At 39.4% G+C, this 17,692-nt stretch overlaps 2 protein-coding genes across 6 annotated transcripts in view; one reads left to right on the top strand and one right to left on the bottom strand.

The window, feature by feature from the left end:
- The window catches only part of LOC106130084 (DNA ligase 1), a 122,387-nt gene extending 119,595 nt beyond the window's left edge, over positions 1-2,792 (top strand). The window contains exon 13 of the mRNA XM_060953121.1: positions 2,614-2,792. The gene's annotated coding sequence lies outside the window, so the exon portion shown is untranslated. The remainder of the gene's footprint in view (positions 1-2,613) is intronic.
- LOC106130058 (RING finger protein 44) overlaps positions 1-17,692 on the bottom strand; it is a 50,356-nt gene that overhangs the window by 22,969 nt on the left and 9,695 nt on the right. For 2 of the 5 annotated variants that reach the window (XM_060953119.1, XM_060953116.1), the window contains exons 2-8: positions 11,310-11,413; positions 10,159-10,227; positions 7,721-7,821; positions 6,025-6,157; positions 4,372-4,441; positions 3,687-3,768; positions 2,399-2,530 (exon numbers count right to left, since the gene is read on the bottom strand). In XM_060953119.1, the coding sequence (XP_060809102.1) occupies positions 2,399-2,530; positions 3,687-3,768; positions 4,372-4,441; positions 6,025-6,157; positions 7,721-7,821; positions 10,159-10,227; positions 11,310-11,413 (691 nt within the window). Of the gene's footprint in view, positions 1-2,398; positions 2,546-3,686; positions 3,769-4,371; positions 4,442-6,024; positions 6,158-7,720; positions 7,822-10,158; positions 10,228-11,309; positions 11,414-17,692 lie in introns of all 5 variants that reach the window. The other 3 variants (XM_060953118.1, XM_060953115.1, XM_060953117.1) reach the window with 2 other exon arrangements.

Raw genomic sequence — 17,692 nt, forward strand, 5'->3', positions numbered from 1 at the left:
TGATCTAAGACCTATTTAGATGCAAAAAATAACCTTCCTACCCTCCCTTTGCCCATTTGTGCTCATCTGCCTCGACTGATAATTTCGTAAACATGTGTCAAACTCTATCCCGCACGCATTTCCGCGTTTTTATTCATCATTTAATCGAAATAGTAGCAAAAATTTATCAACAGCTCTGTAAACGCGCGTCGTCGGCGTATTATAAACACTACGTGTAAACACGCCCTTATTGAGAGCTACTTGGCAAGTTATCAACGTGGAATTGGTCTCATATGTAAGGACCATCTCGGGCACACTCGATGACATTGTATAAAAACGACCAACTCACTTCGTAACTTATCGCAATTCAACGAAATTGCGTCGCCAATAGGAAATTTGTAAACAATTCGTTAATGTGAAATTGACTTTAGATGCAACATGGTTGCATTGCAATAAGTTGCACCAACAGATTGCAAAGTGAGTAGGGCGTCCGTGCAACGCTTAAAATCTAATACATGGATTATACAAATACAAAATTAAACTTATAATCTAGAAATATGACCGACTTACTTATACTCGTATGTATATCTATGCTATGCCCAGATTGAGAACTTATTATCTAAAAAAGAAATCAAAGACAAGGGCAATTAAGTACTTATTTGAATAAAAATCAAAATGATTTTTTTTATGTGTGAAATTTCAAATAAATTTAACGTTGATAGCTAAACTGTATGATTGTATGTGTTCAATTTAATAAACCATGTTACAGACCTACATATTTAAACATGTATGTTACGTATAAATAAAAGTAGAATCTTCATTTTACCAACAAAATATATGTGTGTGTGTATACCTACCTAACTATGTGTAATTTTAAAAAAATCTGCATAAATATTTAAATCATTTCACGGACAGAAGTCAGTGAATTAGCCACGAATTAATATGTATGTAGTTCTTAATAAAGAAACAGCAAACCTTTTAAAAAAACTGCCATTTTAATATATATCATTGTAACTGTTTCGTTTATTCTGTGGATACTCCAAAGTGTCAAGTGATCGGAGACGGTGCGTATGCGCATTCCGTTTTGTCAGAGTTTGTACGTAACACGGCAGATGCAACGCGGAGACGCCATACAAACCATAGCTATCTTTAACAATCGCCTCCGACGTTTTTTTTTTAATCGTCCTTTTTATAAATAATACAGGTATTAATCGCTCAAATAACGTAAGTACCTTTATTTTTATATCGGAGTCGCTCTTTGACCACGGATCATTGCAACATTGTTTCGAGATAAAATAAAGGAGTACGTTACATGCGCGTTCAATACCTGTATTATTTATGAATTTATGAATAGTATAATGCAACGCGTCAGTTTAAAATACTTTTCATCGTGTTTTTTTTAATACAATCACCAGCATATCAACCTACCAAAGTTCACACAAATTCGCCTCTTATTACCGCGTCATAGAGTTCAAGGTGACTTGATATCCGGGTGACTGTACTAGTGTAGTGTTGAAACTTACAATTTTACCATCCTTTGCTGAGAATTTGAAGTCCTTATTCGGTAGTTACGTCGAATTTTGTCAAACTACAACGGGTGATATTACCTATGTATCTCCATGTCAGATTGGTACGTTATATTTGTATACAAAAATAATATTTTTATTAGTATAAGTATTTTGAAAATAAATCGTCTCAAGTGACATCGTTATCTGATAAATCAATTGTGTTTACATATATGTATAATGATGTTATTCCTATTTAAATATTTATTCTTAATAACTTTTGTATTTCTTCAAATTATATCCTGAACCTATAATAACCTCTGTATTGTAAACGAACAAATAAAAAAAATATTTATATTTTTTCCTACAGATGGCGCTGTATCAAATAGCTCTAATTCTTATTCTCAACACAAATAATATTACTTGTAAATAAACGGGAGAGCCAATCAAAGCGTTCCATTTTTGAAGATACCTTCCAAATTTGAATCTAAACTCTATTATGAACAACCAATAGTTCATTTCATAAATTTAATTATTCCATTCGACTGCAGCGCCACCAATCCAACTTTCCACAATAACGCACACACGACAACAGTATTACCTCTTTTATAAGTTACAAAGATCTTTGTATGGCGCGAAAATAGTAGAAATATTTGAGCCAATCAGAGCGCGTCATTTGAACCCGCGAACACAACTGTCCGCTATTACGAGCGTGACAGCAGGAGACATTTTGTTTTTAGATTTTAAGCTCAACGCGCTTGTAATAAGGTCGTTATTTCATTGATTCCTTTGTTTTTCATTTAATTCGAACACTACCCAAACGACTTATAAACGTGGTAATACCGTGGCGGTGTCTGATAACGCTGCGACCGTGCCAATTAGAGCCGCGCTCGTGAACATAATGTACCACATACCTGATTCCTCGCGGGGTGGTCGCGGTGCTGCGGGTGTGGGGGGTGCGGGGGGTGTGGCGGGTGCGGGGGGTGGTGGTGGGGCCACACCCCCGCGCCGGCCATGGCGGACAGGCGCGCGCCCCGCAGCGACATCTGTTGGCACATACACTGTAAACGTGTTTTTGACACTCAGTCAGTTGATCATACTTGGTATAAATCCTACTACTATTATAAAGGCGAAAGTTTGTATGGATGTTTGTTACTCTTTCACGCAAAAACTACTGAACCGATTACCATGAAATTTGGTATGTAGGTAGCTGAAGACCCAGAATAACACATAGGCTACTTTTTATCCCAGAGTTCCCGCGGGATTGATAGGGTTTCCATGCGGACGAAGTCGCGGGCGGCCTCTAGTAAATACATATAGTCATGTCTATACCATTCGCGGGGTAGACAGAGCCGACAGTCTTGAAATACTGATAGGCCGCGTTCAGCTTTTCGGCTTGATGATAGAGAATTGAGATTCATATAGTGACAGGTTGCTAGCCCATCGCTTAAAAGGAGAATCCCAAGTTTATTTAAGCCTATCCAATAGTCGCCTTTTACGACATCTATGGGAAAGAGAAGCAGTGGTCCTTGTACCATATACCATAGGTATAAATAAATATGTATAAATATTTACAGAGATTATTTACTCTCTCATAAGATTCAGAAAGAAGTGGTCCACGTGCGACTAAAAACTAAGCTGTTAAGTAGTTGATCAAACTGTTTTTGGTGTTGTAAAACTTTTGTTTCGCGTGCTAATTACCATAATCGTTTTTTTTTTTAACTAGCGTCCGCCCGCAACTTCGTCTGCATGGAAACCCTATCAATCCCGCGGGAACTCCGGGATAAAAAGTAGCCTATATGTTATTCTGGGTCTTCAGCTACCTACCATATCAAATTTCATCGTAATCGGTTCAGTAGTTTTTGCGTGAAAGAGTAACAAACATCCATACTGACATACTCACAACATTCGCATTTATAATATTAGTAGGATTATTACTCAAAATAAGGACGTCCTGGTAAAGGGTCAGGTCAAAAGTACCCGAAACCGCCGAGCTTGCATGAAGAGAGTTATGAATGTGGATGAAGCGAAGGAAGTATGCAGAGATGGTAGCAAGTGGAAAGAGGTAGTCTCTGCCCACCCCTCCGGGAAAGAGGCGTATGTATGTATTATTCAAATACCGTTTTTTCATTTCCTGATATTGTTTTCAGGGTTAATATTTATAACCTATAATGGCTGCCTCATTGTAACAATATGTCATACCTGGTTGATGTCGAGCAAGACCGGCGCATGCGGCGGCGGCTCGTGCCACACGTTGCCGCCCGACACGTACCGCATCCGTCGGCTGAAACGTGTATAATATATACATACATACATATAATCACGTCTATTACCTTGCGGGGTAGACAGAGCCAACAGTTTTGAAAAAAACTGATAGGCCACGTTCAACTAATTGGCTTACTGATAGAATTGTGATTCATACATAGTGACAGGTTGCCAGCCCGTCGCCTAAAAGAAGAATCCCAAGTTTTATAAGCCTATCCCTTAGTCGCCTTTTACGACATCCACGTGGAAAGAGATGGAGTGGTCCTATTCTTTTTTCTATTGGTGCCGGGAACCACACGGCGCAAGTTGAAGTGTTCATGGCGTTCAAAGGGTTTAGGAGAAAGTGACAACATATCGCACCCCCGGTACGACACTGTCACTTATGCAAAAACACAATTTAAAAGAGAAGCACAATTTAAAACTTTAACATCCCATAACATTGTCATATTTGAAGATTTTTACAAGATGAATGGCTTATACTGCGGTAGCTATGTGACCTACAAAAGTAACGTTATCGCACCAAGTTAAGGGAAGCATTAGGAGAGTTATTACATATGTAACTCATTTTTGCATAAGTGACAGTGTCGCACCGGAGGTACGATATATATATATATATACTGACGGCGGTTGGTAGTGGTGTCTGGGTGTACGTCGCTCCACAGCTGGCGCCGACACTGATACGTTGCTCTCCCCTGTAAATACAAACAAATATTTCACAATCAATTTGATCGCCTCTGTGACAACGGAGGGTTGCAGGTTCGAATCCCGGCCAGGGGCATGATTGGAAAATAACTTTTCAGATTGGCCCGGGTCTCGGCTGGTTATCTATATAAGTATTTATTAAATCAAATCAACTGGAACTTACATCGAGGCTGACTCAATCTGTGTAATTTGACTCGTATATATTTATTTACTTATTTATACATATATATATATGTATATTTATTTCTTTATTTAATTAATTTCATTCATGTAACTAATAAGGTCGATATCACGACAGCCCAGTCTGGGCTGATACTAGCTACTTCTAACTGATAGTTACAAAAATCTCGTTGGGTCTCATTATCTTTCTACTTTATCCTAAGTATATGTTATTATTATGTATTATATATAGATATATACATATTCTGTGTGCATTGTATTATGTTTAAACATCTATTTATCTCGCTCTGCGCCAACGCCAATCTCCTGTTTGTTTTCCTTCCACCCAAAGGTTGACTGGAAGTGATTGCATTAGCGATAAGTCCGCCTTTGTGCCATCTCTGTCTGTTTTGTATGTTTTACTATTATGGTGCAATAAACAATTTTATCTATCTATCTAATACGGCGGAATGATTATTTATTGCTTACTTCGAGAGCGTCAGTGGTCGAATTGGTAAGGTGCCCGGTTAAATTGCGTGATGTGCAGAAAGGCACAGGTTCAAATCCCACATCGGCTCTACATAGTATCTATTTTCGAAGTTATGCACTTACATTAGTTTGAATACTAACCGATGCTCTTAAGGTGGGGGAAACATCGTGAGGAAACCTGCGCAACTTATGTGAATAATATTACATACATACATACATATAATCACGTCTATATCCCTTGCGGGGTAGACAGAGCCAACAGTCCTGAGCGGACTGATAGGCCACGTTCAGCTATATGGCTTTAAGATAGAATTGAGATTCGAATAGTGACAAGTTGCTAGCCTATCGCCTAAAAAAAGAATCTCAAGTTTGTAAGCCTATCCCTTAGTCGCCTTTTACGACATCCATGGGAAAGAGATGGAGTGGTCCTATTCTTTTTTGTATTGGTGCCGGGAACCACACGGCACGTGCCGGGAACCACACGGCACTGCCGGGAACCACACGGCACTGCCGGGAACCACACGGCACTATAATATTGAGTGAATAATATTTATGTATGTTTATTTATATTCTTATTTATGGAGTATGATGGGTGTGAAATTGAGTGACCGGATAAGGAACAGCGTGATAAGGGAAAATGTTGTGATGTGAAAGATGTAGTTACAGGAATAGAAAAGGGTATGATAAGATGGTTTGGTCATGTCTATGAATAAAACATTATTGTATTTTTTTACATACACACATACATACACATAGTCACGTCTATATCCCTTGCAGGGTAGACAGAGCCAACAGTCTTTTCAAGACTGATAGGCACCGTTCGTTCGTCCACTTTGGTCGCTCGCACGCGGGCTAATGTAGCTTAATAGAACAGATATTTCTAGAACGTCTAGACCTTTACAAAAGAAAAACTTATTTTACCAACCAGATGAGAGATGCCGTGAGATCCTCCTCCGCTTCCTGCTGGGACTATCGCCTGCTTTCGAGGACAGCTCCCCGTCTGATGAGCCGGCGCCGCTCACCACCGATTCCACCGGACCTTCCAGCGGATTGGTGTCCTGTGAAGAGAACATACATACTGGTCACGTCTATATCCCTTGCGGGGTAGACAGAGCCAACAGTCTTGAAAAGACTGAATGGCCACGTTCAGCTATTTGGCTTAACGATAGAATTGAGATTCAAATAGTGACAGGTTGCTAGCCCATCGCCTAAAAGAGGAATCCCAAGTTTATAAGCCTCATTTAGTCGCCTTTTACGACATCCATGGGAACGAGATTGAGTGGTCCTATTCTTTTTTTTATTGGTGCCGGGAACCACACGGCATTTTATAGATAAAGGTGATTATATGTATATATTTAGCGAGCGATAATTCGAGTTCGACCGCCGCCAATAGGAAGATCTTTTGCAAGGCTGGGTGCTATGCCTGGAGCCTCGAAGTATCGGAGATGCATTGATATTCAATTGAAGCTTTATATATTTATGTTTTATTATCAGTCTTTTCAAGACTGTTGGCTCTGTCTTCCCCACAAGGGATATAGACGTGACCATATGTATGTATATTTATGTTTTAGATATTGTGGCGTATTCAAGACGTCACCACAGGTTATAAGTTTTTAAGATGTCTTGAAAAAAAATATTTTATATCTTACATTTAACTTGTAAAAGTACTTACCATAAATGGATGACACTGAGAGCGTACCGCACAATTGACGACCAAAATTGAACTAATTTGTAAATAATAAATAAATTAAGAATTATGCAACGTAGGTAATTAGCTGATGAGTACCAATATTAACGAAATTAAAATTAATAGGAGCCATTCTTAACTTTCATAATTACAGGTTTTGTAAATACCTTGAGAGGAAACATTTAAGCTTGATCGATATTATGATCGAGATAGCTGGAGGCTTTTCAGCTTAATGTAATTCAAATTTAAAATGTTTATTGATTATTATAGGATACTTCATATCGCTTAATAATTGTAATATCTTTAGGTTTCACATCATTGGTTGACGTCAAATAAATTACTTAAAACTAAGTTTACTGCCGCTTCCAAGGCGCCAATGCAGAAGAAGCGGTAACAAACTGCACTGCAGCATTTTCTTCAACAACGTCAACTTCACAATTATTCAACTTAGAATAGAAATGTGGACTAGACAAGACATTGTTCAGATTAATTTATTTATATGAGATTTTAATCTATACTAATATTATAAAGCTGAAGAGTTTGTTTGTTTGAACGCGCTAATCTCAATAACTTCTGGTACGAATTGAAAAATTATTTTTGCGTTGAATAGACCATTTATCGAGGAAGGCTTTAGGCTATATAACATCACGCTGCAACTATAAGGAGCAAAGAAATAATGGAATACGTGAAACAAAAACGGGGAAAATTATTCATCCTTGAGGGCTTCAATGATGCCCAAAATAACTATTCCACGCGGACGAAGTCGCGGGCACAGCTAGTGTTATTGTAATAAGATACTGTCCTTTCATTTGGTCTCGATTCTGCCGTAGGCGGCGCTATTCCGCGCCGTAAAAAACCGCCAACGCGACTCATAAAAATGTTAGCAAGTACCCTCTGTATTCTGTGATTGTAGTAGGTAGGTACTCAAACTCACCATGTGGTGGTGATGGTGGTGATGGGGCGCGTGGTTCATGTGGTGGGAGTGGTGGGGCTCCGCTGAAGGGCCCGCGCCTGCGCCGGGACTCCCGCGCATATCTGGAAAGTTCGATTGAAGAATTAATAAGGCACATATACATAAAGTTAGTTAGATGCATCGGTAGAGAGTGTCTGTGGTCGAATTGGTAAGGTGCCCGGTTAAAATGCGTGATGCGCAGAAGGGCACAGGTTCAAATCCCACCTCGGCCATGTAACTACCAATGATTACTTTCGAAGTTATGTACATTAGTTTGAATACTAACTGATCGCTCTTACGGCGAGGGAAAACATCGTGAGGAAACCTGCCCAATCAGGCAACTGGATGTGTAACCATGATCGATCCAATACGGGTTACGTTTACCTGCAAAGGTCGCGGAGGTCAGATGGGAGTCACTTCGTGTAAAAAACCTGACTCACTCACTACGACCATTTCTACAAATAACATGACTCATGGTGCAAACCCATGGTCTATCATTGCATAACATATTTTAACGACTACAATATGTTGTTGTATTTAATTTCATATTGTTCTTAATTTACTTTTGCGAGTACAATATAGTGCCGTGTGGTTCCTGGCACCAATACAAAAAAGAATAGGACCACTCCATCTCTTTGCCATGGATGTCGTAAAAGGCGATTAAGGGATAGGCTTACAAAGTAGGTATTCTTTTTTTGGGCGATGGGCTAGCAACCTGTCACTATTTGAATCTCAATACTATCATTAAGCCAAATAGCTGAACGTGGCCATTCAGTCTTTTCAAGACTGTCGGCTCTGTCTACCCACAAGGGATATAGACTTGACCATATATATGTATGTATATGTATGTATGAGAACAATATATTATTATTTATTCTAGATCACACACACAATCTACAGTTTCCCCGCGTTAGTCACACAACGCCCGGCGGCGTCGCACGCGCACTCGCGACGCGCTACCACTTTCCCCCCGGGCAACGGGTGACGCAACGCGTTACGTTACGTTGCCGCTAATGTGGGTTATCAGCGGAAACTGGATCAGTGAAAACGCTCTGCGGTCGTTACTTGCAATATTGGTGGACCATGGCGATGGTGTTTTGGGAAGAGTAACGAACTACTAGTAAAACCCACAGAAATTAAAAAAAAAAAAAAAATTGCCGTATGCTTCCCGGCGCCAAAACAAAAAAGAATAGGACCACTCCGTCTCTTTCCCATGGATGTCGTAAAAGGCGACTAAGGGATAGGCTTACAAACTTGGAATTCTTTTTCAGGCGATTGGCTAGCAGCCTGCCACTATTTGAATCTCAATTCTATACATACATACATACATACATATGGTCACGTCTATGTCCCAATTCTATCATTAAGCCTAATAGCTGAACGTGTCAAATGTCAAAGTCAGTCTTTTCAAGACTGTTGGCTCTGTCTACACCGTAAGGGATATAGACGTGACCATAAGTATGTATGACAATGATAGAAGTTTGAGTATTAGAAGACGAGAAGTATGAGTTAGGATTTTTATGGGACAAGTGTTCCGTTTTTAAAAGGTTTTATTTAGCTCACTCCGTTCGTTTGTTTGTTTGGGTCAAAGTTAGTTATTGAAATTTCTCTTCCAGTTCACTGATTGATCTGAAATTTGGTATACACGCCTTTGATTCTGGTGACAATATAATATAATTATCCATATTCAATATTATTGTGAATCCAAGATGGCCGCCGCTACAAGATGGCGGACAACATAGTTTTTTTCAATCCCATCAATATGGGTATCAAATGAAAGGGCTTGTCAAGTAGAATTCAGTGCACTATACAAAATCAAAATCAAAGATACATAGTTAATCCCAAGGTCATCCAAAATTCATTTAAAGTGGACGTGCTCCACGATTTTAGTTTTTTTTTTGTTTCATATGTTTAAAATTTGTATATTTCAAAAATGACATCTTTTGAAATAGGTGTTTACATTATATATATTGCATTTTTACTATAGATATTTCCAGAAAGTGAGTAGGTTACGAGTTACTTTATTTTGAAAATATAACAATGTAGACATATTGGTACCCATGACTGTATCTATGAAATTATTTTTTAGCTTTTAGTACATTTATCTGCAATATAAAAACGTTTACCTTATTTTTTTTTTATGTTTAAAAATGCACGCGCTTTCATCCCGCCATAGATTCAGCGGACGAGTAGTTTTTCAAAAATGTCAGAAAAGATTTTGCTGGTTTTTTTTGTCCCTTCGTTCCTATTCACTAAATACAAATTTATTTCTTTTATTTTAATCTTATACCACCCATAAAGTAATCGTTTAATCTGCCGCTTGACGCGAATCGGTTTGTTATACGTATCTCAAGTATGTGACGTCAATTAGTGATACCTTGTATCCAATTTTGAAAATCTATTCTATTCTATTCTAGTACCTGTGCGTCGCCTGTCGGATGGGCCGGCGGTGCGCCGCTCGGCGCGACGCGACCCGCCGGCTCCCCCGCCTGCCAACATGAAAGTACTCTTATTCAGATCCTATACTTAAAGTGACCATACGGGCCGCTCTCGGCGGGATTGTCCCGCTTTCAGGCTGCCTGTCCCGCTGTCCCCAGCGAGAGCCAAAATGTCCCGCTTTACATACAAAGCAAGTTTTTATACTTATTTTATATCAACATTGCACTCAAATCTCGCTGACGAGAACAGTCAGTCAAAAATACTAAATGTACAGACAAAATATTTTTGCTTTTTTATTATATGTATAGATAATTATATATAACTAGTACCTATATAGTATATTTATTTTATTTTTTATTTATTTATATCCAAATTCCGTAAGTGTCCCGCTCTGACGCAAAAAAAAATGGTCACATTACCTATACTTCTTTCAAAGCCAAGAGCTTTGGTCTCAGTTCTCTCTGGCGAGCTCGAAGTGCGTCTGTGATAACTATCCTGGATCCTGGATCGCAGTCCTACACTCACCCTATACAGCATGACAATTATTAAGTGACGTGAAGTGTCCCATAATCACTACATAGAATAAAACAAAGTCGCTATTTTAGTCTGTTTGTCTGTATGCTTAAATCTTTAAAATTACGCAACGGATTTTGATGCGATTTTTTGTAACAGGTAGAGTGATTCAAGTGGATGGTTTATATGTATAATTTTTTCCGAATTTTGCACCCGTGCGAAGCCGGGGCGGGTCGCTAGTAACGAATAAAATTGTTGAATTTTGAATGAATAGTAAAGCGGTGAACACAATGGGACGTGGGCCGTTCTGGTCTAACATAAGGATCTCAAGGATCAATTCACACGGATAAGCTTCGCGACTTTTGAAAAAGAGTGACTAAAAATTTACTTTTTCTAATTACTACACTATTTGCGTAAAGTTACATTTTGAATCTCTATTAAATCAAAATGACGCTTCGTGTCTCCTTGTTTTAAATCAAAGCGGAATTGGAGCATAGCCGGCACCAGCTCAGGTGGTCATTTTGATTAAGCTAATATATGAGCCGACTCTACTACTCTCCTTCATTATGCTTGGCGCTGCGATGAAGGTAAGTGGTTACCGGACCACGGGTACACTGACCTCTGCTCATGCGGCGGGTATCGTGGTGCCGCACGTCCCGCTTCGCCGGCGGCGGGGACGAAGCCACACACGCCTCCTTGGGGCTCCCGGCGCTGCTGCCATCACTGAAATTAAAGATAAAAACTATAAACATACACATAGGTACATATGGTCACGTCTTTATCCCTTGCGGGGTAGACAGAGCCAACAGTCTTGGAAAGACTGAATGGCCACGTTCGGCTGTATTATAAAACGATAGAATAGTTACAGGTTGCTAGCCCATCGTGTGAAATAAGAATTGCAAGTTAATATATGTTTGTAAATATTTTTTTTTGCACCTAAGCATGGAAACTCTGACTTAAAAAAAAACGTGATAAAATTAACATCAGTAAAGTTTCCACTACATAAATAAGATAAGTCACGAGTATTTTTTGGAAGTTTTACAGATATACCTATAACGATATCAAACCTATGTAAAAAGATAATATCATAAGTCATCTGATGATATAGAGCGGGAGTTGAAACCGGCTATCCATTCTGTGGTACATACATACATATAATCACGCCTCTTTCCTGGAGTGGTAGGCAGAGACTACCTCTTTCCACTTGCCACGATCTCTGCATACTTCCTTCGCTTCATCCACATTCATAACTCTCTTCGTCCTTAATTTGATCAAGATACATTCGTCTAGGTCTTCCCACTCCGACATTTCCCTCCACACTCTCCTTGTATATCTGCTTAGTCAACCTGCTTTCATTCATCCTCTCCACATGACCGAACCATCTTAACATACCCTTTTCCATTCTAAGGTACTCTGATTAGAATCCTCTACGGCCATGTAACGTATAATATTGACTCCCTTGAGCAAGGATTCGGAAGTCAAATGTCGCTTTAAATAATAAAAAACCTGACCTTCCAATAGTCGTGGTCACAAGCGGTGGTCCGTGTTCTCTTCAGAGAGATGAGGACGCTTTTTTTTCATTCATACATATAATTACGTCTTTAGCCTTTGCGCGGTAAACAGAGCCAGCAGTCTTGAAGGACTGATAGGCCACGTTCAGCTATTTGGCTTAATGATAGAATTGAGATTCAAATAGTGACAGGGTGCTATTCCATCGCCTGAAAGAAGAATATTAAGTTGTCCTTGCACGACGTCCATTGAAAAGAAATGGAGTGGTCCTATTCTCTTTTCTTAATATAAAAAAGAAAATCTTAAAGATGTGGGGATATTTAACAGCATTCTTTCTTTTACATTATGTGATGATAATGGATAAGAAAGCAAGAATATTGTATAATTAAGTAAACATAGCATCTGTCGTAAATCAGTGTAACTTTTTCTTTGACGGAGATATAATACATATTCGTTAAAATAAAACAGTATTTAAAAAAATAAAGCAACAAAAGGTCTTTTCACACAGGTAACCCTAAAAAATGAAGTGAAAATAACATGGATTTAAATGTCACGCATGCCAGATGCGATCTGTTTCACGCGAACTGTGCGCAACTTTTTTAATGTTGCAATTTTTCGAAAGTGCGCTGCGGCAGTGAAAGCGACGAATATAGCGCCGCGAAAACGCATGCGCAAAAAAGGGAGGCGAGTTGCGAAAGATTTTATTTGGGTTCAAATTTTAAAAGTGGAATAAGAATGTAATTTTTTCAAATTTCGTTTCCTTTTTTTTTTTTTACAAGGAAATGCTGCTAAATGGCTTTAAACTATTAAACACATCAGTGACAGGAAACTAATACCACACAGACGAGGAAATTCCATTTTCAAATTCAAATTCCAAACCTATTCCGTCGCCGATAAGGTGCAGTTTCGTAAGTGCGTATTTTCGTATTGCGCAGTTGCGACCGTAGTTAAAGCCACCAATTTCAATGGGTTTACTTACTTCCCGCTCGCACTTACATCGATACGGATGCGTGGGAGGGCGATGGAGATGTAAACAAAGAGCTCGCACTCTACAAGGCGAGGCTTGAAGGTTTTCTTTTTTCCAGCAACGCCGCCGGACAAAAGCGGTTTGGAGAGGCTGAGAGCCGAAAACTGGAGGAAACCGTTAAGAAACAGACCAGACATGGCACTGGGCTCGACCTAACGGTACAAAACCTGAATTCTGATACAATTACAACAATCCGCTGTTTGGACACTTTGAATTTGTCGATGAAATGAAATTCGGTACATTTTCAAGCTGCTGTTTAATATCTTCAGCTTTATCACTGCAGCCTGTAAATTTTAGTATTTAAAAAAGCTACTTTTTGTTCTATTTAAAATAGAACAGAATTCTCAATGGTCAGAATGGTCTCTCAAACTGATTGTCCGGGGTGAAACTTATAATATCGGGCACTTTATGTATGCCCTTTCTCGGTCTTCTTCCTCCTGGATTTAGTCCCGGTTGATCGTCATTATATACTTGGGATTCTTCTTTAAGGCGATGGGCTAGCAACCTAACCTAAATAGCTATTTGAATCTCAATTCTATTATCAAGCCAAAAAGCTGAACGTGGCCTATTAGTCTTTTCAAGACTGTCTACCCCACAAGGGATATGGACGTGACTATATGTTTATGATCATCATCACTCTGGAGAGGATCCCGGGGTTTGTTTGTTTCAGGATCCACGGTTTTATAACCCGTATTGGATCGATCATGGTTATATATCCAGTTGCTTGAATGTGCAGGTTTCTTAACTATCTTTTCCCTTACCGTAAGAGCATCGGTTAGTTACAAACATATGCACATAACTTGGAAAGTAGTCATTGGATGAGCGAGGTGGGATTGGAATCTGTTCCTTTCTGCGCATCATGCATTTTAACCTGGCACCTAACCAATTCGACCACCGAACTCAGTCCTTTTCAGTATGTCGATACTTACTCATATTAAGAAGGACATAATATATCATACTTACTCATAACTAGATTTAATGCGTCCGGAATTTTATGAAGATTGGGCGAGGAGATATAAGCGTAAATAGGTGACATCACATTGTACAAACTTTACTTATAAAATTGCTTTTGGGTTAGTTCGGTGGGTATTTTTGTCGTCTCTGTCAGAACAGACGACAAAAACGTCGACAAGCACAAGTTAACACCGTTGTCATGAAAACTGCCTTACACTGTTTTTGTATTGAAGGTGCGTATAAGCTGATATCACTGATCTAATATACAGCAGTAAACTTAGTTTTAAGTCACTTATTTGACGTCAACCAATGTTGTGAAACCAAAAGATATGACAATTATTAAGAGATATGAAGTATCCTATAATAATGAATAAACATTTTGAATTTGCCGTGTGGTTCCCGGCACCAATACAAGAAAGAATAGGACCACTCCATCTCTTTCCCATGGATGTCGTAAAAGGCGACTAAGAGATAGGTTTACAAACTTGGGATTCTTTTTTAGGCGATGGGCTAGCAACCTATTTGAATCTCAATTCTATCATTAAGCCGAATAGCTGACCGTGGCCATTCAGTCTTTTTAAGACTGGTGGCTCTGTATTCCCCGCAAGGGATATAGACGTGACCATATGTATGTATGTATGTAATTTTGAATTTGAATTCGTTGCAGATGATTAGTAGAGTACTATTTTACTCTTCTTGACATTGGTTTTATTTAGAACGATAAAGATTTTAATAGAGAATGAACCATGCCAAAAAGCTAGCGAAAAAAACAAATTGATATTCAAACAGGCAGGACTGGCTGCGAACAACCACCTAACAACCCAGTCGTGAAAAAAACAAAAACAACGTTTAAAATTGGAATGCTATCGGAACACGAGACGAGGAGACTCGTGAATCGACCGCTCACGCTCGGCGACCGCAGCCGAGGGGTTCCGATGTCTGCCGACACTACACGTGTGGCGGGGCACGTGCGGGCGGAGCGCGCCTGCGCGATGACGTCACTGTTTGTAAACTCCATACTTCATACAGCTGATAGTATGTTATGTTGGTAAATTGAATAGGCGGTCGTTAGTATGCGTTTGTTGTGTTGTCGGTTCGCTATTGGAATTCGGCTGTGCTATTCTGATGTCATTACCCCAAACTTACTGTTTCTACGGAATTGGGCTTGGTATAAGCTTATATCGTTAGTTTCCGTATGAGATCGTGAGCAACATGAAGTAAGCATTATTGATGCCTTTACAAGTATGTATGTACTCGAAATACGATATAAACAAGAACGTCATGTACCAATATAGTTGTGACGTTAAAGATACACGACTATTATCTCAAGTAACTGTTTACTTCATACAATTGGCGTTATTCCCAGTTAGAAGGAGGTTCTGCTCTGTCTGTCTGTGACCACGATTCTAGAGTAGGCAATTCAGGTTTTCACACAAAGCTATCATCGTCTGGTTACTACAACTTTACTGGAAGGCCGAATCCTTATTGGATCATGGTAGGTATATTAATATCGATTCGGTATGACAATTCTTTTACGTTACCCAATTTTGAAGCTACAAACTAAAAGACAGTCATACTCTTTGAATATGAGACTCAGATGTAATGGTTCGTGACGTCACAAAATAGTTACGGCACCAATTTTGCGTGAGCGGTTTATGCAAGACGCCGCAATGCAATTGCGCGTTGTAAACCCGACTGTGAGATAAGCTGGACTGCAGCGATAATATTCCGTCCGCGAAAATATTAAGTCGACCTCAATCTGCCTATTAGGTGGATGGCGTAAAGGATAGTATGAGGAGAAAGGGAGTAACCAGTGGGTGGCAATTGACAGAAGTAATTGAAAAAAACTTACATACTGTGCCGACCCCACGTAGAAAGTGGGAAAAGGTAACACCGAAGAATCTGCCTAGTGGTAAGCAAGATGAGGCCTACTAAGTGCTCGGAATCCGTACTCATCAGTACAAATATTACATTGGACTTTACCTTGAACACGGACTTTTTACGTAGACAAAGACTATATCTTACCACTTGCCACGATACCTTCTTTCGCGTCCACATTCCTAACTACATACATACATACATATGGTCACGTCTATTACCCTTGCGGGGTAGACAGAGCCAACAGTCTTAAAAAGACTGCATGGCCACGTTTAGCTATTTGGCTTAATTATATAATTGAGATTCAAACAGTGACAGGTTGTTAATCCATCGCCTAAAAAAGAATGCCAAGTTTGTGAGCCTATCCGTTAGTCGCCTTTTACGACATCCATGGGAAAGAGATGGAGTGGTCCTATTCTTTTTTTTTGTATCGGTGCCGGGAACCACACGGCATTCCTTACTCATTTCATACAAGCTGGTCAGCTAAGTATACCTTACAATACCATGTAATAGCTTCACAAAGGAAGATGTACAAATTGAAGAAATAATCACGACACCAACACTTCGCAACTCTGAGTAAGCTTTAACCCGCACAATGGTGGTTCTCACGGCAGGCATTGGTGGCGCAACCGGTTGCCGAAGGTCCACAGCGAGGGTGTCAGCGCTAGAGATAAAGGAAATGTATACGATAGTAGTAGCAGACAAATAAATTGGCATAAATCCTCCATCTATTCTAGTGCCGTGTGGTTCCCGGCACCATTACAATAAAGAATAGGACCACTCCATTTCTTTCCCACGGATGTCGTAAAAGCCGACTAAGGGATAGACTTGGGATTCCTCTCTTAATGCCTGCCAATCTAAGGTCTGCCGCGCCTATATATAATGTATGTATATGTATGTCTATTCTAATACATATTATAAAGCTGAAGAGTTTATTGTTTGATTGTTTGAACGAGCTAATCTCAGGAACTACTTGGTCCGAATTGAAAAATTCTTTTCGAATCGATTAGACCATTAATCGTGTAAGGCTTTAGGCTATATAATATCACGCTGCAACTATGAGGAGCAAAGAAATAATGGAAAATGTGAAAAAAAACGGGGAAAATTAATCATCCTCGAGGGCTTCAATGATGCCCATTATAACTATTCCACGCGGACGAAGTGGCGGGCACAGCTAGTTGTACTCATATTCTTCCAAATCCAATGACCGTTTTCAATTTTTTGTTACATTTATTTTTATGTGCAATAAAGAGTTTACAAACAAACAAATAGAACGCCGCCGTGTGTTTTCTGACACTGTAGAATAGGACCACTCCTTATATGTCGGATGTCGTAAAAGGCTAATAAACTTGGGATTCGTCTTTGTGACGACGGGCTAGCAACCTGTAACTACATATTTGAATCTCAATCCCATCATTATGTCATACAGCCGAAAGTAGCGCTTAAATCTTTACAAGACTGCTGGCTCTGTCTACATCATACATACATATGCTCACGTCTATATCCCTCGTGGAGTAGACAGAGCCAACAGTCTTGAAAAGACTGATAGACCACGCTCAGCTATTTGGTTTAATAATAGAATTGAGATTCAAATATTAACAGGTTGCTAGTCCATCGCCTAAAAAAGAATCCCA

The sequence above is a fragment of the Amyelois transitella genome, chromosome 31 (genome assembly GCF_032362555.1).
Source record: "Amyelois transitella isolate CPQ chromosome 31, ilAmyTran1.1, whole genome shotgun sequence".
NCBI lineage: Eukaryota > Metazoa > Arthropoda > Insecta > Lepidoptera > Pyralidae > Amyelois > Amyelois transitella.